Genomic DNA, 24,231 nt, shown 5'->3' on the forward strand with positions numbered 1-24,231 from the left:
AGGACCTGGAGTGTAGGGAGGTTAGGAACAGTCTAGTTTTAGTGACGCTAATTCACAAATATTTTTGTGCTGATTGTAGGATTGTAGGGGATGCCAATAATGGGAATAGGGACTGTGCAGTGGGACAATAATGAATCTGGGGCAGCATTATTTGGAACATGAGCAGAAACTTTGACGTGGGAAAGTTCTGTGCTTGGAGCATGGGAAAGGATGCTTGGGCACAGGCATAATTCAAGGAGCTCAGAATGTGTGGAATGAGCATTGCTGGGGACTGTATAGAGGGATAGGGAGGCTTTCAAAGAAGTACTAACAATTTGAATACAGTAGGTTAAGATTTTTATTTTTGGAGTGGACTGGGATTAGGCAGTGTTGGAGTGGACCAGCCATGATGGCGCAGTCAAAAAAAACAAGTTCTGGTAAAATTTAGGGACTGAAAATATAGTAAAACAAAGACCATTGGTTATATATTTTTAACCAAGGTAGATAGCTTGAGTAGCAAACAGATGAGACTCAGTTTAAAGGGCTTTGTCAAGCCCAATTTTTATTCCAGGCAAGAGGGGAAAGGATAGAGTTGGGTCTACCGTTCCTGCAAACGGATCCTGGGTGGTTATAGGGCAGGATAATGACAAAGCAGTTTGGTCAGGAAACCCAACTCAGTTCTCTGGGACTTAGTCCCTGTTGTTTTACAATATGTTAGGGCATCCAGCCTTAACTTTCTGCAATTGTTGCTGTATGGCTCAAACCCATGTCACCTCCAGGCTCTATGTAATTTAATGTAACTAGCTTTCCTGGAGCATGCCAGGCTCGGACAGCTACGGAAACAGTCTTATATGCAGCCTTCAAAAGGAAATTGGGTAAATATCTAAAGATAAAACATGGTGTGCATTTCCTTTCTAAACCAAACTGTTGCTGAGATCCAAACCAACGCAGGATATTGCACATCACTACACAATCTCAATACCTACTCATCTATCCAGCATGAGCAAATTCAGGCATCATGTGGGGATTAAAACAAATATCATTGCCCGATGTAATAACATGATAATCATCCTTGGGTAATGCCAAGAAAGACTTCTATTGAAATTGACCAAAGAGAATGCAATAAGTTTTTTGAACCAACTCCTGATGGTCATCAAAACAGTTCAGCAGATGATTTTAAAATGTTTCTCACAGACAACTGCAGCTGGCCTCTTTCATGTTTAAAGAACAGGGATTAGAAGCAACTTCAGATCAGGACACTGAAACAGAACATATCTGCCCTTTGAGAATATTTATGTTTATACCGTCAATTAATTGCGAATTAGGGCCTTTGGAACAGTTTAACTGCGGCCTGTTTGAACTTGGCACAAAATTCAAATAGAGCCGCTGAATGCAGGTTTTTCAATTTTTTTCAGGAATATCCACTTTCCTCTCCTGGCAAAAATTGCATCTGTCAGAAATCGGCCCTGGATTTAGCCCACCATTTCTTAAAAAAACTCCAGATTTGGTCAGACTGCTTAAAAATTCCCATCCACAGCAATAAGTTCCAAATAAATTCTCAGCTGAGAACCAATTGTTTGTTGATGCATAAATGTTGGTTAAAAAGCTTAGCATTAAAGTTTAACTGTGTGAACTTTGCTTCCCTATTTTAACTTCACCAAACCTTCTTGATTTGATTTATTATTGTCACATGTACCTCAGTACAGTGAAAAGTTTTCTTTTGTGTGCAGTACAGGCAGGTCATACCATACAAAGGTTAAAGGGCGATTGAACAAAGCGAGGAACAGAAAGTTATGGCTGCAAAGAAGGTGCACAAAAATTAAGATCAACATTAGGTCTGAAATTTGAGAGGCCTGTTCAGAAGTCTTAGAACAGCAGGGGAGAAGCTATTCTTGAACCTGTTGGGGTACACGTGCTTAAGCCTTTGTATCTTCTGCCTGATGGATGAGGTTAGAAGAGATTGGGACTCCGAGAAACAGCTACAATACAGTTTCTACCTGGAGATTTGAAACTATTTTAAAGTTAAAATGTGCTCATTGAGACTTTTGTTAGTTTTTATGAGACACTAGATGAAACACAGAGGAAAATTCATATGTTTACTGACTCCTGAAAAAATTTGTTGCAACATGTGTAGCCTTCTATATTCCTGTTGACCAAAAGGGATTGTTTGCTAACAAATTGAGATGTGGACTCAGAGCAAGCTAATAAGCAAGCATGGAAAATGTGGCTAGAACCAATAACATTAAGCAGAACTGAAGCCAAAAGCATAAAAATGATAGAAAAGTGTCACATTTGCAGTAAAGAAACGTTGGGAGAACTATAAAAAACAATATTGAAAAAATAAATTGCAGCTGTCTGTGAACCAAAGGAGAGACACTGAAGGAAATCAAACTGATGTGTGGTGCTTTACAATTCACATGAAATTACTTGTGAAGGTTTTTGCAACCTTTATAGAAATTGGGTTAATAACTCATGCTGTTTTGTGCAGCAGCTGTGCAAAATGATTAAGTGTGGCTATAATCTCATAAAAAGGACAAAAGAGTTACATGTGATTCATCCAAATATATTTATATAACAATTTCCCTCATCGTTTTGTTTATACAATGCAATTGTGCTTCTAATGCTTGCTATATCTAGTTATAGAAGGGGGAAAAATAAATGACATGCACTTGTTACAAAGGAAAATTCAGAGGGGACAACATCATCAGTGCTCTGATAACCTTTGAGTGGCGGTTCAAAAGTGACTTAAGTACAGACCTTGCAGTAGATTGTTTGAGCCAAGCTTGGCACATTCCTTGAAAATAACAAAAAGGAAACAAAAAAACACACAGGCAACATTTACATTAGGCAACAAAAATCGACAAACATGGTCTCAAACATATTAAATTGGCCTGAAACAAAAACAGAATATGCTCAGGAGGTCAAGCCAGCCTCGTTTGAGAGAATTAACATTTCAAGTGCGATATGCCTTTTGACCAGAAATGAATTGACCTTATCTTTACAATGTTGTGGACAAACTACAGCAGACTTGGAGGCTGCCACGTTGGCATGTTTGACAAAGCTGCTTGCTGGTTTAGTGTTTTTTTTAAATGTGTCTGTTCTTAATCCAATGTTTTAGATTGGAAGTCTGATTTTTAAAAAAATATTTATCAGCCACTGAAAACCTTTTTTAGCATGCAAGGAATCTAGAAGATAAAGACACAAAGTAAATAAAAGTTCTTTAAAAATACTTTCAAAGTTAGAAAAAAGGGGCACAGAACTCTAATTTCATCTGGAATTTTGACACTTTGTATCATTCATCTATGTTCTTGTCAACCTTCACTGGCTTTGGATGCCTTAATATGCTGTTTAATAAATGATCATCCTGGTTCACAAATCATCCCACGTTCACTCTATAATATCCTCTAGGCCAATGTCTATTTGTATCTTGTTCCAGATACTGTTTAGGTGTCTTGCTATGAAGGGAAATCTACATGGTGTCAAGCTTATTCTTTTAAGGGCAAAAATTATTATTGCAAGTAAATTCACCTTAAGATTAATTAGAAGGGTAATTGCTCTTAGAAGTACCCTGATTAATAGGCTTGGGAAGTTTCTCTAAGTATGAGAAAAACAAAGATTCTTCTTTTTCCTTTCTTGTCAGATGCGGAGATTTGTTATTAGAACATGAGGATTCATTTCAAAACCTTAGATTCCCTACAGTGCGGAAACCGACCCTCCAAAGAGTATCCCACCCAGATCCATTTCCTTCTGACGAATGTACCTAACACTATGGGCAATTTAGCATTGCCAATTCACTTGACCTGCACATCTTTGTAACTGTGGGAGGAAACCGGAGCACCAGAGGAAATCCACGCAGACACAGGGAGAATGTACAAAGTCCGCACAGACACTTGCCCAAGGCTGGAATCGAATCTGGGATCCTGATGCTGAGAGGCAGCAGTGCTCACCACTGAGCTACCGCGCTGCCCGATGTAAGAGACATATTTGCTTAGATGAGTGAGTTTATTTTAGTAATAAGCCAATATCAAATTAATTAAACTATCCATGAGAAGATAACAGCTTTATTATTGACTAATGACATATGATTTGAAAACAAAAATAACTTGTATGTCCATGAAAAAGAGGGTATACAGGATCTGCTGACTACAGTAGCCAACATAGTCTTGTCCAATTGTCATACACTCTCTCACTCTTTTTCCTTAAATCCACTTTGATTTTCAACCATCTTTTCCTCAAGCCACTGACCAAAGTTAAGGTGCCATTAATGGTTTACCTGATTCTAGAGAGGTACTACACTCACACAGTGGTGTCTTTCTCCAACATTCATTTGTACAGAGTTTTTATCAGGGTTAATGTTTACTGATTGAGTATGCAAACCTAGGTTGTTTTTACTATGTAACAGACCTGGACCTTTTCTGCCATGCTGTTCAGTATGGATACAGGGTATTTATTAAGTCATGTGCAACTTAAAAGTTGGTGATGCAGTCTCAATTGAAGTAAACTATGAACAGCACATGGAGGAATAATTCATAAAGTTTAAACTTTCAAATTTCTACTGCCAAACTTTGTGTTCAATCAGTAAATTGAATATTCTGACAGTTTATCTTTTCATCAGTCACCATTTTCAATCAGCTTCTGCATTAACATAACATTTAGAAGCTTTATGAACTATGCTTTTCTTTGCAACTTATACTTTGCTTCTACTTGCATACCTTCAAGATTATTACAATCAGCCTGTACTGGCAGAGTATATCCACTCACTAGATCACTAAAGGAACAGCAATGTCTCTCAGGATTTGGTCTACTTAGTCTGTAATACTGCTAGCATTCTAATAATTGACAAGTAAAGCTGGAAGAAAGTTGTGGTTCTGCTCGCCGAGCTGGAAGTTTTTGCTGCAAACGTGATGTTCCCTGGCTAGGGAACATCATCAGTGCTGTTGGAGCCTCGTGTGAAGCGCTGCTTTGATGTTTCTTCCGGTATTTATAGTGGTTTGTTCTTGCCGCTTCCGGGTGTCAGTTTCAACTGCAGTGATTTGTGCAGTGAAACTGACACCCGGAAGCGGCAAGAACAAACCACTATAAATACCGGAAGAAACATCAAAGCAGCGCTTCACACGAGGCTCCAACAGCACTGATTATGTTCCCGAGCCAGGGAACGAAACGTTTGCAGCAAAAACTTCCAGCTCGGCGAGCAGAACCACAACAACGGACACCCGAGCTACAAATCTTCAATCAGATTTTAAGCTGGAAGGAAGATTGAGCAAAAATCAAGTTAAACTCATTGACCAGAAACATGCACAGTAATGGATCTATGCTGATAGTAATTTGTCTTGCATAGCAAAGTTCCTGGATTATATTATCCTCTGTGCACACATTAACATTTTTACAATGTCTTGAATATTTTGAAAATATTGTGGTAATTTTCCAATCTAATTTCTATTGTCTATAGTTCCATCAGAATTTTTGTAAATGCAACTGGATTGTTACTGTATTAGAACATGAAGAAACACAGCAGCAATTTTCTCCCTTATCAGAAAATAAAAGTTTTCAAAAAATAGGAGTCACACCATCTTTTCAAAATAAATTAACTATGAATACTAAAGGATAAATTCATTGGTTTACGCGATATGTAGCCTATTTGAATCCGAACTTGGACTGAATTTCAATTGCATACATAAATAAGCCAACTTAGAAAACAGATTTTTGTGCCAGCCATCCAGATGGTGATTACATCTTACAATATACTTGAGCCTTCTTGAAAACCTTGTATACAGCATCATTATAAAACGACTTCAAAATTCAAGTCATGTTGCCTCTGCCCTGCAAGAGTACAACAAATCTAACCAGATGAGCTCCTCCTCGCTGCATCAGCAGGTTGAGTCACACTACCTGCCCCAGATAGATGAACATCTGCATCCAGGTGGTTGCCTGAATTCTATGCTGACAATGCTCAGATACTGGTTTGAGACCTACCGGTAGTAGCAGTGCCGGCTCCTGATGCTGTAGGGCTCATATCCGTCTGTTGTGCAGAGGAGGAGGAGTTGCCACCTGCATTCTCCAAGGGCCAATCAGAACTTGTTCCTGCACTGGCCTCTGTCAGCTGACTAACTGTGGTCACTGGTGGTGGCTCTGCCTCATTCAGTGAAGACTGACTGGCTGTTGAAGGGAATACACAGCCATAGTAAGATGCATCAACTCAGAAAACATCATGATAGCCTTTTCACTGTGGGGAAAAGATTGCACTTGCTGTTTAAAAATAAGTAAAATAACATGAATTTTGAAATTATGCATTTTTTTTCCCATTTTTTCCCCTCACCGATGAAGAGGACAACTGTGATATAAAAATGGTATGAAAGCACTGCAGTCCCTCTGATCAAAAGCTCAAATACAATGAGTAGGTAAGATGGTAGTGTGGCTTGAAGTTTCCAGCATTGAAAAACGCGTTTTTTTTTTTGTTTGGGGGCGCAATAAATAAATCTAGAGATATCTAGTCAAAAAATGTCTCCCAAATCATGTTGGAATATAGTTGATGCCACTGAGAAGTAACACTGAATTTGATAGTCATATTCACTAACCCAGTCCCATGGCTAGCAGTTATTACAAAGCAGTGGAGGTGAGAGTTAATGACAGATAGCTTTAGAGTTAAAAGCTCAGGTCCCAGGACAGATCCAAATGTGTACACTGTCTGGCTAGCATAGCCAATCTTCTTTCCTTGCTAATATGTTATCTGCTACACTGCTAGCTTCTACCTTTTACGCGGCACCTTGTCAAATCCCTTCTGGAATTCCAAGTACAATACATCTACAGACTTCACTTTATCCACAGCAATTGATTTAACATAATTTCCCTTTCACAGAATCATGTTGACTCTTCCTGATTACCTTGGGTTTTTCTAAGTATCCAGCTGTCTCCTCCTTAATAATCAATTCTAATAATTTCATCACAACACAGATCAAGCTATCTGGCCTTAAATTGTCCTGCTTCCAGCCACACTCCCTTCATGAATTAAAGAATGATGTTCACTATGTTCCAATCTCATGAAGTTTTTCCACAATCTAGCAAATTTTGGAAAATTAACAACAACAACAAATCTACCACCTCAGTAACCACCTCTTTTAAGACACTAGGATGAAGGATTTAAGGACTTGACATCTTGCACTTGATTAGTTTAATCAGTATCGCTTACCTAGTGTTTGTAATTTCACCAGGTTGGTCTCTCCCTTCAGCTTCCTATGATCCTCTATCGTGAAGCCAGAAGTAAAATATTTGTTCATTTCATTTGCCATTTTCTTATTATCTACTGCTCCCTTCCCATTCTCTCTCTCTCTCTCTCTCTCTCGAGGACCAGCACTCACTTCACTTGCTTTTTCTTTTCTAAATAAATGTAGAAACTCATTATCTGTTTTTACATTTTTCGCAGCTTCCTCTTGTGCAACTTTCTTTCTCATTAATATTCTCTACGACTTTATGTATGCTATTAATTGACTTGCTACTCACCTTTGTGCAGCTGTACGCTTCTTCCTCAAGTTTGACGTTTTTCTTAATTTCTCTAGTTAGCCACGGATTTTAGTCTTCCCTTTAGGATTTTTCTTAACAGCAGGAATATTCTTATTCTGAATTATCCCTTTAAACATCTATCATTGCTTCTCTATTTAATCTATCCCTAGCCTTGTTTGTCAGTTCACTTCAGTTAGCTCAGCCTTTAATCCCACAAGATTGCCCTTATTTAGGTTTAAAAGAGTCTTAGACCCACATATCACCTTGTCAAACTGAAAATTTTACTTTGGGGTGTCCTTATTCTGAGATCATTAATTGATTTCATTTGTTTGCTCTCTGGTTGATTCTAGAATGTGTTACTATACGCATGAATTCCTCATTCAGGCCACAATGCCAATGATTTTTCCAGTGATAAGATGATTAAAATCACCCATGATTATTGTAAATCCTTTATCACGAGCACTCAAGATTTTGTTCTGTACACTTTATCCTTTAAGGAGGACTGTAGACCAATAAAACCCACTAATGGCTTCTTTGTCCTACAAACCAATTCTAAATCCTCATCCCCTGGACCCCGACAGTCTTTAACCAATGTACCAATGCCATCCTTGATTAACAGAGCTACTTCTCCACCATTATCAAACTTCTCATTCTTCTTGAATATCATGCACCCATCAATATTCAGGGCCCAATCCTGATCACCACGCAGCCACTCTCCATAATGGTTATCAGATCATATTTATTTACTTCAGTGTGTGCTACCATTTCATTGACTTTGGTATGAACGATAGGTAGATGCAGATGCAGAGCAACTAATTTTGTTTTTTGTTAATTTTGTAAGATCTAGTCTTCACTGTTGGTGTATTCTTACCCTTATTTCCTATGTTTCGTCCTGTCATTTGCTGACCTTCATTGTCCACATTACTATTTTGCTCTCCTGTTTTGACTCGTCTTTGATTTACTACATATATTCTTCAACTTCATTGTTTAATTTGTAACCCATTCTACTTGTCTAGTTATACAGTTTGCTAGAACACTGATCATGGCACAGGTTCAGGTGTAGACTGCCCCAAAGGAATAGCCCCACATTTCCTCTAATACTGATGTCAGAGCCCCACAAACCAGAACTCATTTCTCCCGCACCAGTCTTTGGGTCATGTGTTCTTTTTATTAATCTTAGCAACCTTAGCCAAGACACACAAGGCTTAGGTATTAATCCAGCTCCTTGATCCTGGTCCATCATTCAATTAGATCATGGCTGATGCACACTTTAACTCTACTTACCTACCTTAGTATATCCCTTAATTCCCATATGTAGCAAATAGATTGATTTTATCAATATCTTCTTGGGGAAGAGGGTCCCAGATTTCCAATACAATTTTTGACTTCAAGCAGTACAGAACTTAGTTGTGAAAATGAAAACGGTCTGAAAATTGACAAATAGATTGCAATGAACATTCAACTCTTTGTGCTTTGAATATACAAGGCATACAAATTCAATGTTGGCTGCTGATTTGCACGATACCTACATGTAGCCAGCTCTGCCAAGAGGTGAGAGGTTTCAGGTTAATGCATTGCCAGCACAACTTTCAGGTAGGCCAGCACTACAACCTGCCCATACACAAGAGATTTGCCTTCCTCTGCATCCAATTTAGTTTGATGATTGGGTGATGATGCAAAGTTAAGTGGAAAATTAAGCTGCAAGGGTTAAAGCTGCAAAAGAGTATAGATTTTGAGAGATGGTGGTAGATGGAGAATAGTATGGGCAGTTGTGAAATCAGTTCTTGAGAAGGTTAGAGACAATAAATGTTGATATACAGAAGGCTTGGGGCTTGAACATAAAACACAAAGTGAACATCCAGTCACAGCAAGTAAATACAAAAGAAAATAGTACGTCAACCTTTACTGCAAAAGTTTTAGAGTATAAAAGGTAGTCTTGCCGTAATTATTTAGGGCCAATGAGAGATATAGTTTTGTCCCTTTTTGTAATGTAGGATATCCTCGCTTTAGAGCAACAATGGGAAATTTATGAAATTGTTTGCTGGGAAGAGGGGCATACCTAATGAGGAAACATGGTGGATAGAACTGGGGGTCATAGTCTTAGAATAATAGAGGTTTATAAAAGCATGAGGGGCATGGATAGGATAAATAGCTAAGGTCTTTTTCCTGGGGTAGGGCACAGGTTTCAAGTGACAGGGGAAAGATTTAAAAGGGACCTAAGGAGCAACTTTTTCATACAGACAGTGGTGTGTTTATGAAATAAGCTGCCAGTGGAAGTGGAGGAGGCTGACACAATTACAGCATCTAAAAGGTATCGGGATGGGTATATGAATAGGAAGGGTTTAGAGGGACACGAGAAAACTGCTGGCAAATTTGGGATATCTGGTTGGCATGGACAAATTGGACTAAAGGGTCTATTTCTGTGCTGCACACCTCTATGACTCTAAGTGGGTTGCCATTTAAGACTGGGATGAGGTGGTGAATCTTTGCAACTCTCTATCCTATAAGCTGTGGATGCTCTTTAGTGCATAGTTAAGAATGAAATAATTAAATTTTGGGGCATTATGCAAATAAAGGGCTACTGGAATGGTGCAGGAGAGTGACATTAATGCAGAAGTTCACTCAATGTTTTACTGAATTGGGGGGGGGGGGGGAGAAAGAAAAATAGAGCTAGGGGCCATTTGGCCTACTCTTGCTTGTCTTCACACTGAATGGCAGAGCACGCTGGAGAGGTCAAATTTCTTACCACGACTCCTCTTTCTCGAAGCTGAGGGAGATGAGCTTCATGGTTCTGATATCTGAGAAACAATGAGTTAGTAGAAAATAAAGTCTGTCGTTTTTTTTAGAATTTCTGTAAAGAAACAGAAATCTGTGTATATCTCTCATACTTCTCCAGGCGAGGAAGAGTCATGACTATTAATATTAGCATCGAGAATACTGATGCCAGATGCCAGCTTGTGTAATGCCCCAGCATGACAAATTTCCTCAATTATAGGCAAGCTGTTAGAGAGAGGGAGAAAAACAGTGGCGTATGTCTAATTAGATATATGTCTAATTAGACTGGTCAGGCATGCTGCTTAGCAAACGATTTGAGGGTGGCATTGGCAGGAAGGAGGGGACAGATTACCCGCCCAGTTATATGGTGCTGACAGATCTATTTAGGGAAGCAATGGTAAGGAGATCACAAGATTTAGTTTGAAGATGTAATGGAATGATAGTTAGAAGGTGAGATAACAATATTTTTTCAATGCAAGAGGAGAATCTGTAGCATGAAGTCGATAGGGTCATTATTTTTAAGTCATATTTTTTTAAACTGGGTTAAAAATAGATTGGTCACATTTCAAAATAAACCCAAAAAAACCCTGAATATCCTATTGGATTAATCTGATTATACTGAGACTCCCCTCTGTAGGCTTCCAAAAAACTATTGGACACAGGCTCCCCAGTTCTACTGTCATTCAGACTTCTTGAAGTTAGTCAAGTGATATGCTTATTCCCATCAAGAATAAACTAAAATGTCCAAGTAAAATTGAACCAGTTGGTTCTAAAATAACTGGTCTTTCATTTGGAATCTGCAGAAAATTTAGTACTGAACAGCACCATTAGTGTACACTTGATAACTTGAGTCAATACAAACTAGATCGAAAAGTGTAGTCCTGGAAAAGCACGACAGGCCAGGCAGCATCCAAGGAGCAGAAGAATCAATGCTTCAGGCATAACCCTTCATCAGGAATGTGGGGTAGGGGTGGGGGTTGGAGGGAAAGGTAGCTGGGAAGGTGATAGGTGGATGGAGATGGGGTTGATGGTGACAGGTTGGAGGAGAGGGTGAAGCAGATAAGTAGGAAGGAAGATGGATAGGTGTAAGACAGTTCGAGAGGGCAGTGCCGAGTTGGATCTGGGGTAGGGGAGATGAGGAAACTGGTGAAATCGATGTTGATTGGAGGGTTGCAGGGTTCCAAGGTGGAAGATGAGGCATCGGTACTCCAGGCGCCGGGTGGCAAGGATTTGGCAGAGGCCCAGGACTTGCATGCCTTTGGTGGAGTGGGAGGCGGAGTTGAAGTGGTCGGCCACAGGGCAGTGGGTTGTTTGGCGTGTGTGCCAGAGATCTTTCTTGAAATGTTCTGTGAGTTGGCATCCTGTCTCCCCAGTGTAGAGGAGACCACATCAAGAGTAACAACCACAGTAGACGAGGTGTTTGGATGTGCAGGAAAACCTCTGCTGGATGTAGAAGGATCCTTTGGGGCCTTGGTCAGAGGTGAAGGGGGATGTCTGGGCACAGGTTATACACCTCTTGTGGCAGCAAGTGAAGGTGCTGGTAGTGGAGGGTGAATTGGTAGGGAGTGTGGATCTAACGAGGGAGTTATGGAGGAAGTGGTCTCTGTGGAATGCAGACCATTGGAATTCAGACCTGTTGACCACTCTTTCCCTCCCCACCCTTATTAGCATTCCGCAGATACCACTCCCTCCACGACTCCCTCATTAGGTCAACGCTCCCCTCCACCAACCCACCCTCCACTACCAGTACCTTCCCTTGCCACCGCAAGGTGTATAAAAGCTGCACACACACCTCCCCACCCCCACCCCACCTCTGTCCAAGTCCCCAAAGTATCCTCCCATATCCAGCAGAGGTTTTCCTGAACATCCAAACACATCATCTACTGTGTCCGTTGCTCAGATGTGGTCTCCTCTACATCAGGGAGATAGGACACCAACTCACAGAACATTTCAAGGAACATCGTTGGGACAAATGCACCAATCAACCCCACCTCCCTGTTGCTGACCATTCCAACTCCCCTTCCGCAAGTCCTGAGCCTGCTCCAATGTCAAATTCAAGCCACCTGACGACTGGAGGAAGAATGCCTCATCTTCTGGCTAAGGACCCTCTAACCACATGACACCAAGGTCGATTGCACCAGTTTCCTCATCTTCTCTCCTCCCAACGCATCCCAGATCCAACTCAGCACCGCCCTCTTGAGCAGCTCTAACCTGTCTATCTTCCTATCCATTCCACCCTCCTCTCCAATCTATCACCGTCACCCCCCAGCACCATCCACCTATCGCCTTCCCAGCTACCTTCCCCCAGCCCCACCCCCACCCTCCTATTTATCTCTTAGCCCCTTTCCCACCTCCCCCACATTTCTAATAAAGGGCTTATGTGCAAAACGTCCATTCTCCTACTACTTGGATGCTGCCTGATCTGTTGTGCTTTTCCAGTGCCACACTTTTCAACTCTGATCTCCAGCATCTGCAGTCCTCACTTTCTCCACCTCAATTTGAACTAGTCCAAATTTTGATGAGACTAATAGCAGACTGCGATATCTAGCACCTGTACATTCACAGTTAAACAGGAGATCACAAAATTACCATCTAAATTGTGTAGTTTCTTAAAGTGCTGTTACATCGTCATCTTGTTCAGAGCCTCAACTCCTACATACACAGAATGGAGAGAAATCTTAAATTTATATCATTCACACTTCATTCACTAGCAACCGTTACAGCTTGTGAACTGCAGTGCAAGGACCTAAGACTAAAAGTGAACTCTGACCAATGTGGCATCTAATTTAACAATTACTGCTTGTTGGATATTTTTTAAAAGTCCTTTCTTGTTGTCCATTTTATTTCTCAAATATACATATTAGTAACAGGAACAGGCCACTTGTCCCTTTGAGCCTGCTCCATCATTCAATATAATCATTATTTATCTGATTAAATCACATTTCTGCTGACCCAATAACCTTCCATACGCTCGATTATGATGAATTTATCTACCTCTGCCTTAAAAACAGTCAAAGATATTGACTTCCACCAGCTTGTGAGGAAGAGTTCTGAAGATTCAGGATCCTCTATGAGAAAAGAAATTCTAATTTCTGTTCAAAATAGCCAACTCTCATTTTCAAACAATGACGCCTAGTTCTAGATTGTTCCACAAGAGGAAAATTCCTTCTCACATGTTTCAACCAAGTTACCTCTTTACTAAAACACAAACCAAGTCTGTCCAATGTTTCCTCACAAGACAAGTTTGCTCAACGTTCTTTGAACATCTTCTAAATTATTTATGTTCTTTCTTAAATTAAGAGATCAATATGTGCACAATACTCTGGATGTGATCTCACCAATGACTTGTATAACTGAAGCATTAAGTCATTACTTTTATAATTAAGTCACTTAGCAATAAACAATAACATTCTATTAGCTTTTCTGATTACTTGCTGCACCTGCAAATGAACCTTTAGCGATTCTTATACTAGGACACCCAGAATCCTCTGCATCTCATAGATACAGAGTCCCCAAATACACAGTTTCACATTTTCCCACATTACACTCCAGTTGCTAGAGCTTTGCCCTCTCAATTGACTTATCTATATTCCTCTGTAGCCTCATATTCTGTTCACAAATTACTTTCCCCATTCTGACGTCATCAGAAAATTTCACAAACCTTTGGTTGTTCATCCAAGTAATTTATACAGATTTTAAAAAGTGGAAGCCTCAAAACTCATCCCACTGGCATATCCTGTTGCATCTTACCAACCAGAAAATTTATGCCCACTTTGGTTCCTGCCAGCTTGTCAATCTTTTGCACCATGAGCTTTTACTTTCTGCAATGAACTTGAACTTGGCATCTTATCAAGTGTCTTCTAGAATTCCAAGTACAGTAAACCCATTGCTTCCCCTTTACCCACAGTACAGATCACTTCCTCAAAGAAGGCCAATAAATTAGTTAAACATGATTTGTCCTTCACAAAACCATACTGACTCTGCCTGATCACCCTGAAACTTAGGGCGGCACGGTGGCACAGTGGTTAGCACTGCTGCCTCACAGCGCCAGAGACCTGGGTTCAATTCCCGACTCAGGCGACTGACTGTGTGGAGCTTGCACGTTCTCCCCGTGTCTGCGTGGGTTTCCACCGGGTGCTCCGGTTTCCTCCCACAGTCCAAAGATGTGCAGGTCAGGAGAATTGGCCATGCTAAATTGCCCGTATTGTTAGGTAGGGGGTAAATGTAGGGGTATGGGTGGGTTGCGCTTCGGCGGGTCGGTGTGGACTTGTTGGGCCGAAGGGCCTGTTTCCACACTGTAAGTAATCTAATCTAATCTAATCTAATCTAATCTAATCTAATCTTTCCAAGTTCCCTGATGAAATGGTAAGTTCTAACATTTTCCCAATGACAGAACTTAAGCTAACTTGTCTGTAGATTCTTACTTTCTGTCTCCATTCTTCAGTTACATTTGGTATCACTTGATCCCATCTGGTTTCCCCTTTTTTATTTTCTGTTCCAGATTTGCAATTGATTAGATATCCTTAAGTGACACTTTCAGATTAACGTGGAGGTGTTTATTAACAATACTTCAATCTGACTGGTTAAGGTAATACATAGTTACATTTCTGGTTTACACGTGCTCAGTAAAAGACCACTGTGCCATTTTTATATTCTAATTTAGATCGCTCAAGTGCAAAATTCCAGAGGAGATCTGTGGGCATATCTAAGTGTAATGGAGAATGATCACCACTGAGAGCAAAATGCAGACTACGGTATTTTGATAAGCATACCCTAATGTCACATTTTTATTATTTAAGAAAGTGACAGAATATCTGCAACAAATACAAACCTTAAGAGTTTAACCTTAACAGTTTAACCTCAAGACCCTTTAAATGGATAAATGATTTTTTTTAGCTTTACAGCTTTCAATTGAATATCTTTAAGGCAAAGATAGATAGTTTTTTGATCAGTTAAGGAATTAAGGGCTATGGTGAGCGGGTGGCTAAGTGGAGCTTAAGTGAGTCTACGAAAAGATCAGCCACGATCTTACTGAATGGTAGGGCAGGCTCAAGGGGCCAAATGTTGTGTTCAATTTTAGGTCTATATATCTAGGCATGAACAATACCAGTCTCAGGAGGTGATGAACTCTTTTGAGTTGACATTACTGATCATAATGTAAATGAAGTTATGAATAAATCATACCTGTCAGATATGAACAAATCAGTGTATTATGACATTACTGGATATAGTAATTGATTTTCATAATCTCTGTAGTCTTTATTATTTCACTTTAGTAATGTTTTCCTATGCTAGGATGGGCCATTTAAGCAGTCTGATTATACACGACTATGACATGACTAAGTATTATAATGAAGTTCATTATTTCTTGATATCCACATTGTTTGAACTTCCTTCCACTCTAATAGAGTGATGGGAATATGAAGCAATGGTGCAACAGTGGAAAAGTGCGCAATAGGTGGCTGATAATATAAAGCCTTAGAAATCATATGACTACGCAAAATACATCTGTGAAGAATGCAAACAATTAACAAAGCTTTTGAACTTAGTGTAAAGATTAAACTAGTAGCATCAACAATTCCCCCACCATCAAACCAGCCCGGATTGATGCTATACCCTATATACCCTGTTGTTAGTGCCAAAATAATGATTCTTCAATTGCAATAACTTCAGGTATGGAATAGTGCTTAGTTCTAGAGACACACTGCTTTTTCTGAAACAATATTGACACAAATGTCAGCCACAGTTGTTTGTAATACTCGCATTTGAGTTAGAGAGACTAGAGCACATAATCCACATGGACATTCCAGGTACATTTCACCATAGATGCCCCTGGCCTTTAGATGGGACATTAACCTGAGATCCTGTCTAAATTCTCACATGGATGCAAAAGATTCCAAGGCACTATTTTAAAGAAGAACATGGGAGTACCCCACAGTGTCCCAGTCAATAGTTAATCTTCAACCTAATTAAACAGATTATTCAGTCATTTATCACCCTGCTGTTTGCAAGGTCCTGCTATTTGCAAACTGGCTAGAGTTTGTTAAACTGGCTAAACTCAATGGAGTTTAGAAGGAAGGGGCGAGGGTGGAAAAGATTCTCATTGAAACTGACAGAATATTGAGAGTGGATGCAGAGAAGGTGATTCTACCAGTAGGAGAGACTAGTAAACCCAAGGCACAACCTCACGGTGAAGGGACTACCCTTTAGAACCGAGATGAGGTGGAATTTCTTCAACCAGAGGGTGGTGAATCTGTGAAACGCACTGCCATACAAGTTTGTGGGTGCCAAGAGATTAAGTGTCTTGAAAACAGAGATAGATAGGTTCTTGATAAGTAGGGAGATCAAAGGTTACAGGGTGAAGGCAAGAGACTGGGGTTGAGAAACCTATCAGCCATGATCGAGTGATAGAACAGATTTGATGAGCTGAATGGCCTAATCTTATGGTCTTATGGCTGTTATGTGTCTACGTTACAACAGTGACTATACTTAAAAAGTACTTTATAGGCTGCAAAGTGCTTTGAATGTCCTAAGATTGTTAGAGGCACTCTATAAATGTAGGTCTTTACTTTCTTATGAAAGCAAACGGTGAAGTTTTAGATCTAATAATACATATTAGGCTTTTTAGTGACTGGAAGTTTCTTTTAAAAATAAAAACATGGAGTCATTCTGTTGTTATGAATTGACGATAGTGCAGCCTATATTTTAATTGAATATTGTTCATGACCTTGGAATTAAAAATAAATCATGCCAATAGCTAGCTGCTGTACTGTAGGCCATGTGAAGCTTTGTTTTGGGTGGATGAATGAAATAAAGCCTCATTTAAAAAAAAGCTTTGTGGAGAGGGTGCACAATGAAGAAAATCAATATGCCAACAGTTACAAAGCTCACTGCCTGAGTTCTCATATTGAACAATCCAACTGTCTGAATGTTTTTCTTCATAGCATTCTCTACATAAATTTAGATTGGAACTGAATTCTTTAGTCATCCAAACTGAAAGACTCAACACATTAGTCTTTTATCAAGTCACCATTTTTTTTTGCTTTGAGTTTGAATTCAGCTGTTCTTCAATGTCAATACTGCATGGATTTAATTATGATTTGTTCTCAGGGTGCTGGTTGGAAAGGGCAGGCAGATAATTATTGCCATCATTCTTTGCCCTTAGGACATGATAGCCACATTGCGTGGGATTATGTTACATGTAGGTCAGAGTGGATGGCTGGTGAGTTCTCTTTCCTGAAGGCTTTCAGCAAACTAACAATCTGGCAGTTTTTGCCATTTGTTCAATCTGGTCATTTTCTTTCTCACCTAAGCCTATAATTTATTGATTTTAGTTCCACAAACTGCCATAGACTACAACTTCTGGAAAGTGCAAACCAGTACCTCTTGGCTACTACACCCCTAGGCTATGTTTTATAATGAATAAACACATTTGCAACTTAAGTATGAAAAAATAAATGGAGGAAAATTAATTTAAGGTGTTTCGGAGCAATAATCAAACTTTCTCTGACGAGGGAGAGGGAAGTTGATGAGGTTGTTACAAAACACCAAAGTGCTAGATTAAACAGCCAGAAAAATGGAGCACATGCCATCTGAATTAGACTGAAGATGTACAATGTATTACTCAGACCACACTTGCAGTTACAGTAAAGTCAACATTTGCAAACATAGAGCAGTATGCAGGGAAAAAAAGTATGATTAGAAGAGCAAGTGAGATGACCCAAGAGGAAAGGTTAAAATTAAAATCTCAATGTCTACAGTCCAGAGGGAGGGGAAAAAAAAAACAACTTATGGAAAAGTAATCAAAGCATACCAACGACCTAGATAAGGTAAATCATGAATATTATTTTAAAATGAGGCCAGAGTTAAAAATATAAATTCATGAACAATAAATTTGGAACAATACCACAGGGAAATAAATGTATGGAATATCCTGCCAGGGAAGGTGCCAACTTTGTAGATTCTGTAGTTTTATGGTTGGGAGAGTTAGAATAATCATGCACTTTGTTCATATATCACAAATAACAGGACAATTTAGACTGACAGACAAGGTAAAAGCAACCTTTTCTCAGTGAAATGGTTTAAACAGATAACACACCTAACATTAATAATTGCTCACATAGAATCATAGAATCCCTATAGTGTGGAAGCAGACCATTTGGTCCATCAAGTTCACACTAACTCAGGCCTACTCCCCTACCCTATCCCTATTACCCTGCATTTCCAAAGGCTGATCCATCTAGCCAACACATCCCTGGACACTATGGGCAATTCAGCATGGCCGGTCCAACTAATTTGCACAACTTCAGACTGCGGGAGGAAACCAGAGCACCCGAAGGAATCCTATGCAGAAACGGGCAGAATGCGCAAACTCCACACAGACAGTTACCCGAGAATCCGGAACGCTGTCGCTGTGAAGCAAGAGTGCATGGATTATGTTGACACATACAAACATAATAACAGTTACATATTTATGTATTTCAGGGGGACAAAGTCTTCTGGTGTTTTACAAAGAAATTCCATTTTTTAACCTGGGATTTTCCAACCAACGTGTTAGCCACTTAATGGATCAAAAAATAAAATATTCAAGTAAGAATTTAAGAAAGGGGAAATCACAAATCTTGGAAGCATCTATTTGTGGCCAAAAATAGAAAAATAAATTAAGTTGCAATTAATTTACTTATAATTGCAGCTAACGTTTGATATTGAATTGCTTTGAAATGATTTGACAAAGGGTACTCTTGAAGGTGGCTGCTTTCACATCAAATGTGAAACAGGAATATTGCAGTTCAGAGTTAACTAGCTTAGCTTGCAATTCCCAATTCTGGTTTAATATGATCGATTTGCCACACACAGCTCATCCACCAGGCCCACACAATTCCGTATCTACTGATGCCACAAAAACAGCTGAGATTCCTATAGAAGCACGGCAGCAATTTTGTTACATTGGTTGGTTCATTTATTTTTATATTTCTACCATTTTACGGTCTTGAATATAAAGCTTTATTGTTAAGTTGCACCAAAAAGATAAACATAAATGAAATTTTGCACAACCTTTTTCTGAATGGGCTATGGGTTGAAAGAGATACAACTGGTTGCTCATAATTCAAGGAAACTGCAGACACTCAGATATCACAAAGTTGACACAATGGCCAGTTTTCTCACTTGATACTTTTACAGCTAATATAAGTTGTTCCCTGATTCTGGGTTTCTTACCCTGGCTGGTCCCTGAAGTGGTAGCTTCCTGCAAATCCCTGTCGGTTTGGGTCTCTGCATTCTGCAGTTGTGGAGATGGCGTTTGGGTTCCTTGTGAGGTCACAGAAGGGGCAGGATTGCGAGGTTGCAGACCAATAGCATTCATGAGTCCCATATCACGGTCTGTCCTCCAAGATGTCCGGTTTGGCCTGAAATAATAGCAAAATTATTACTCAGATTAGTATTCCAAAAGATTTTTCTCTAAGCAAACAGGTGTCATGCTTACCAATAAACAGCAGCTTTCTCATTTGTATTTTTCTTTCTCATTTTGCCTCCCATTATGTTCTCACAATGCATAATTCTGGATGGATGGGAGAACTCTTTCAAAGTCATTTGCAATACTATTCAATACCTTAATTCTGTAAGGTGTATTGAGAGAGTAACTAAACTATTTGCATTTCTTTATTGGGAAACACCCAGTCAAAAGAGAGACATAACATTAAGACAAGAATTCTGGCCTAAATCAGGTCTTGCCACCTCATTGCATTTGAGCTCGAAAATAACGAATAACTATGCTTACACTACCAAAACTAAATTACATTGAGACAGTTGATCTAAGTTTACAGACTTTACAGATCTGCAAAACGAAACTAAAAGTGTAAAATCATTTCCTTTTTAAAGAAAGTTGCAGAAAGAAAAATCCCAGCAGAGAACTCTAGCAGGGAAGTAAAGAAAACTAGATTGACAATTTAAGGCCATACCTGGTATTCTGCTAAGTTACTCCCGGTAATTTTTTTTTTTGTTTAAATATGCGAAAATTTAATGAAAAGTTCTTCCGGTTAATCACTGGGTATTTAAATTTCTCTTCAAAATTAAAGATCATCACATCATGTGTGGCACGGCGGTTCAGTGGTTAGCAATGCATCCTCACAGTGCCAAGGACCTGGGTTCGATTCCAGCCTCGGGCGACTGCGTGTGTGGAGTTTGTACATTCTCCCTGTGTCTGCATGGGTTTCCTCTGGGTTCTCCGGTTTTCTCCCACAATCCAAAGATGTGCAGGTTAGGTGGATTGGCCATGCTAAATTGCCTGTAGTGTTAGGTGCATTAGTCAGAGGGAGATGAGTCTGGGTGGGTTGCTCTTTGGAGGGTTGGTGTGGACTTGTTGGGCCGAAGAGCCTGTTTCCACACTGTAGGGAATCTAATCTAATCATATACTACTCACTTAAAAACTCACTTGACAGTATATATTTGTGTTCTGTGCTCAGCATTAAAAACCTGAGTCAAAGCAAGTATGAAGACTAGTTTTCTGGCCAGTAAAGTGTAAAGATTGGTTTTTAAACTTCCAGCAATCTCTTAACTGTCAAATACAATGTGCAAAACGTGTAAAAAAATCTAGATATGCTTAAGTCTACCTATGCAGATCACACCATTTAAATACAGGCTGGCTCTGGCCACACTGGCCAGAGTGTGGCCAATACTTGGCCACACAGCGTTCCAAATGAATGTTAATCAACTTCATTATATTTAATGGAATTGAGTTTCAATACCTGATCAATAGGATGAATTAATGGATATCACATTCAAAGTTCATGAGATGCTCAACATATGTGGAATTCATTTGACTCAAGCCTGGTTATGAATCAGTACAATTTTCAGGACTTATTTCCTAAATAGTGCATGTGAAGAGGAGACGCTGCCTCATTAAGTCTTCACTGTCAAAATGGCTACACTTTGTTTTGTATATGTTTTGCATTGAGGACAACAATGACAATTCTGTATCTATTGCCTTTCCAGAATTCCCTCAAGAGCACTAAGTTTGTTTAAACATGTACAATAGGAGTTGGGCTTGCAAACTACAGCTCCAACACAGCTAACACAATTAATAAGATGTCCTAAGTATTCTATATATATTTTCCTTAGCAATTTGTTTAAACCAAAAATGTGACTGAATAAAGAAATGTATTATATTTAAATTGTGCCTTTCACAATCTTAGGATGGCCTAAAGAACTTTGCATCCAATGAACTTATTTTGTGAAAGGAAAATTATTTTTGACTAATTCATTCGAGGTCTTTGAGGAAGTTGATAAAGGGGAACGAGTGGATGCACTGTACCCAGATGTGCACCTTGTCAAACACCTGTTGGAAATCTAAATAAGAGCTCATTGTGGATGGAAATATACAAGCATACTTAGAGGATTTGTTAGATAATGGGAAACAGACTGCAGACGTAAATAAGTAAAAAATGAGGTCTGCAGATGCTGGAGATCACAGCTGCAAATGTGTTGCTGGTCAAAGCACAGCAGGCCAGGCAGCATCTCAGGAATAGAGAATTCGACGTTTCGAGCATAAGCCCTTCATCAGGAAGGGCTTATGCTCGAAACGTCGAATTCTCTACTCCTGAGATGCTGCCTGGCCTGCTGTGCTTTGACCAGCAACACATTTGCAGCTGCAGACATAAATAGGTCATTTTTGGTTTGGCAGCATATGACAAGTGTTGTGCCACAAGGTCACACTTATCAAAGGCTTGGAAGAAGCAACCAACTGCATAGTTTCTAAATTTGCTGATAATACAAATCGGTAAGTAGGTTGTGAAGAGGATGCAGAAAGTTTACAAAGGGTTATAAATAGGTTAAGTGAGTGGCAAAAAAGTTGACAGACAGTGTATATTATGGAGAAAAAAAAGTGAACTTGCCCACTTTGGCCGGGACATCAAAAAAAGCAACACATTTGTGAAATGAAAAGAGACTGCAGAAAATGTACACAGGAATCTGAGTACCCAGGAATGTGAAACTTAAAAAAAAGTTAGTATGCAGGTATAGCGATTGACTAGGAAGGCAAATGGAATGCTGTTGTTTATTGCAAGAGGAATGGGACGATGGTGAAGCTACACCTAGAGTTATGTTTACATTTCTTTTCTCTATTTAAAAAAAATCATAATTGCATTAGAAGCAGCTTAGACAACGTTCACTCAAATCATTCCTGGGATGAGGAGAGCACTCTATGAGGAAAGCTTGGACAGAATGAAACTCCAGTGAATTTAAGCCCAAACAATAAGAGGTGATCTTACTGAAAAGTATCATAACTTGAGGGGATTTGACTGGGTGCTTCATTTTCTGAGAAACTAGACCTAGAGAACACAGCTTAAAAATGAAGAGTCATTTATATAATATGGAGATGAAGAAGTTGTCTTTGGAATTCGCTTCCGTAGAGGGTGTGGAGGTGGGGAATGAATATTTTCAGATAGAGAGATTCTTGACCAAAGGTTACAAGGTTATCTGGGGTGGAGATGGGAATGTGAAGTTGAGGCTACAATTAGATCAGCCATGATATTATTGAATTACCTACTCCTGTTTTCTTAGAATCCCTAGCGTGGAAATAGACCATTTGGCCCAACGAAACCACACTAATTCTCTGAAGAGCATCCCACCCTGACTCACCCTCCACCCTATCCCTGTTACCCTGCATTTCCAATGGCTAATCCACCTAACCTTTACATCCCTGGACACTATGGGCAATTTAGCATGGCCAATCCACCTAACCTGTACATTTTTGCACTGTGGGGGAAACCAAAGCACCAAGAGGAAACCCACACAAACATGGGAAGAACATGCAAACTCCACACAGACAGTAACCGAGGCTAGAATTGAACCTGGGTCTCTAGTGTGTGGGGTAGTAGTGCTCACCACTGAGCCATCATGCTGTCCCAAAGTGCTGTTCTTATGTCACATGTAGTTATACTGACTGAAAGATAGATTTTAGCCAGGACACTAGGGAAACCCTCTTGATCTTCTTTCAAATCATGTAATATGATCTTAGACGCTCACCTGATAGGTCCTTGGTTTAATGTCTCATCCAAAAAAAGGTATTGTCAACAATGCGGCATCCCTAGGTTGGATGGTCAGCCTAGATTTGTGCATTCAAATTTCTGAAATTAGATTTGAACCCACAATCTTCTGAAAAAAACGACTGCTATCGACTGAGCCAGAGCTGACATTCAGATCATTACAATGAGAACTGAACCATTTTTGAAGGTTTAGTAAATGACTGAGCACAGTTAGAGCTTAAGCTCTGTTTCATCAAAGAACCTTTATAACAACTGGAAAAATTTACACTGCAGCAAACTCAATAAAACAGCTAACTGAGTAATGAGTAAAGGTCTGGGTCACAGAAAGTCATGATGCAATCCATGACGATTTCTCAATTACGGTAAAAGATCCCACTTTACAGATTCAGTAATAACCTGCAGGTTTTCTGTTCACAACCCTGTATTAGAAATGCTTTGAGTATTACAGAGAATCAATGAACTGGACTAGAAAATGTTTGCTCTGACTTGCTCTTAACAGTATACAAACAAAATAAAGCAAACATTTTTCCAAATGACCTGGTAGCTAAGTCGTAAATTACTAGTTAAATTACAGTGCTAATGTAAAAGAAAAATTAAGGGCTCTAATTCTTCTACTTCAGTGATTCACCAACATGCTTGTCATCTGCATATCTTGCATCAGTTAGCTCATCCCAGAATTGTACATCATTCGGAATCTCCTGCCTTGATCAGCAGACATTCATCACCTCTCCTCTGAGTATTGTTCTGCTTTGCTGCTGCCAACTGCCTCAGTGCCAGAATTAAACATGTGTGAGCAATCCAACTAGAAAAAGGCAGCCTCCATTTCGCCTGCTGCGCCTGTACCCAGCTCTTGGAAAGCAGTTTTCTCCTTAACTGCAGCTTATTATTTTTTGTGTGTTCTGTAGTGTATATTATAGCCTCGTGCAGATCCGAGCTGGAA

At 39.5% G+C, this 24,231-nt stretch overlaps 1 protein-coding gene across 4 annotated transcripts in view; it reads right to left on the reverse strand.

Moving 5' to 3' along the window:
• The window catches only part of LOC132824364 (activating molecule in BECN1-regulated autophagy protein 1-like), a 446,197-nt gene that overhangs the window by 81,350 nt on the left and 340,616 nt on the right, over nucleotides 1-24,231 (reverse strand). For 3 of the 4 annotated variants that reach the window (XM_060838755.1, XM_060838752.1, XM_060838753.1), the window contains 2 exons: nucleotides 19,468-19,655; nucleotides 5,953-6,135 (listed from right to left, as the gene is read on the reverse strand). In XM_060838755.1, the coding sequence (XP_060694738.1) occupies nucleotides 5,953-6,135; nucleotides 19,468-19,655 (371 nt within the window). The remainder of the gene's footprint in view (nucleotides 1-5,952; nucleotides 6,136-19,467; nucleotides 19,656-24,231) is intronic. The other variant, XM_060838754.1, reaches the window with a different exon arrangement.

The sequence above is a fragment of the Hemiscyllium ocellatum genome, chromosome 18 (assembly GCF_020745735.1).
Source record: "Hemiscyllium ocellatum isolate sHemOce1 chromosome 18, sHemOce1.pat.X.cur, whole genome shotgun sequence".
NCBI lineage: Eukaryota > Metazoa > Chordata > Chondrichthyes > Orectolobiformes > Hemiscylliidae > Hemiscyllium > Hemiscyllium ocellatum.